The sequence below is a fragment of the Austrofundulus limnaeus genome, unplaced genomic scaffold (assembly GCF_001266775.1).
Source record: "Austrofundulus limnaeus strain Quisiro unplaced genomic scaffold, Austrofundulus_limnaeus-1.0 Scaffold11307, whole genome shotgun sequence".
Lineage (NCBI taxonomy): Eukaryota > Metazoa > Chordata > Actinopteri > Cyprinodontiformes > Rivulidae > Austrofundulus > Austrofundulus limnaeus.
Window position 1 is genome coordinate 1 of NW_013963709.1, and position 538 is coordinate 538.

General features: G+C 40.0%; 1 protein-coding gene across 1 annotated transcript; it reads right to left on the reverse strand.

Moving 5' to 3' along the window:
* Nucleotides 1-4: 4 nt before the first annotated feature.
* On the reverse strand, nt 5-444 carry LOC106512737 (multivesicular body subunit 12A; the record flags this gene model as incomplete). The annotated part of the gene is given in 2 exon segments (XM_014001287.1): nt 5-335; nt 379-444. Coding segments are annotated over 2 exon segments (153 nt in total), but the record flags the coding sequence as incomplete, so codon positions are not given.
* Nucleotides 445-538: the final 94 nt, after the last annotated feature.

Below are 538 nucleotides of genomic sequence, written 5' to 3' on the forward strand. Positions count from 1 at the left end.
AGACAGCAGACTGAGCAACAAAGACTCCTGAGATCCAAAACTTCATTACATGTTGAACCCATTAAGATGAAACTTGGAGAAGTGGAGACTTTGGTAACAGACGACACAAAAAAACAACAACTTTTAAGTTTGACTTTAGCTTCATAGTGTGAATGTAGATGTGAAGACAATAAATCTTCCTCTGCTCTCTTCTCCTTAGAAAACTGTCTGTAGGAATGAAGCAGCTGAGATGTGGTGCTGACGTCAGCTCACTGAGCTGATGCAACCTGTTCAGCTGAGACTGATGGTCTGGTCCTTTTCGCAGCAGATTCCTCCACAGTGAAAGCGTAGTTGTACTAAAATATACACNTTAAAATCGAGGATCAGATTTAAACCCACCTCGTTTTCAATGTCTTTGAAAGACTTGATGCGGATGTTGTTTAACTGAGAGTTGAGCTGCAGAGACTAAACAGAAACATGGCAATAAGACAGAAGCAGAGGTAGAAAAGGACAAAATGAAAGAAAAGTGAAGCAATGACAGCCTTTTACTTTTGTTAGA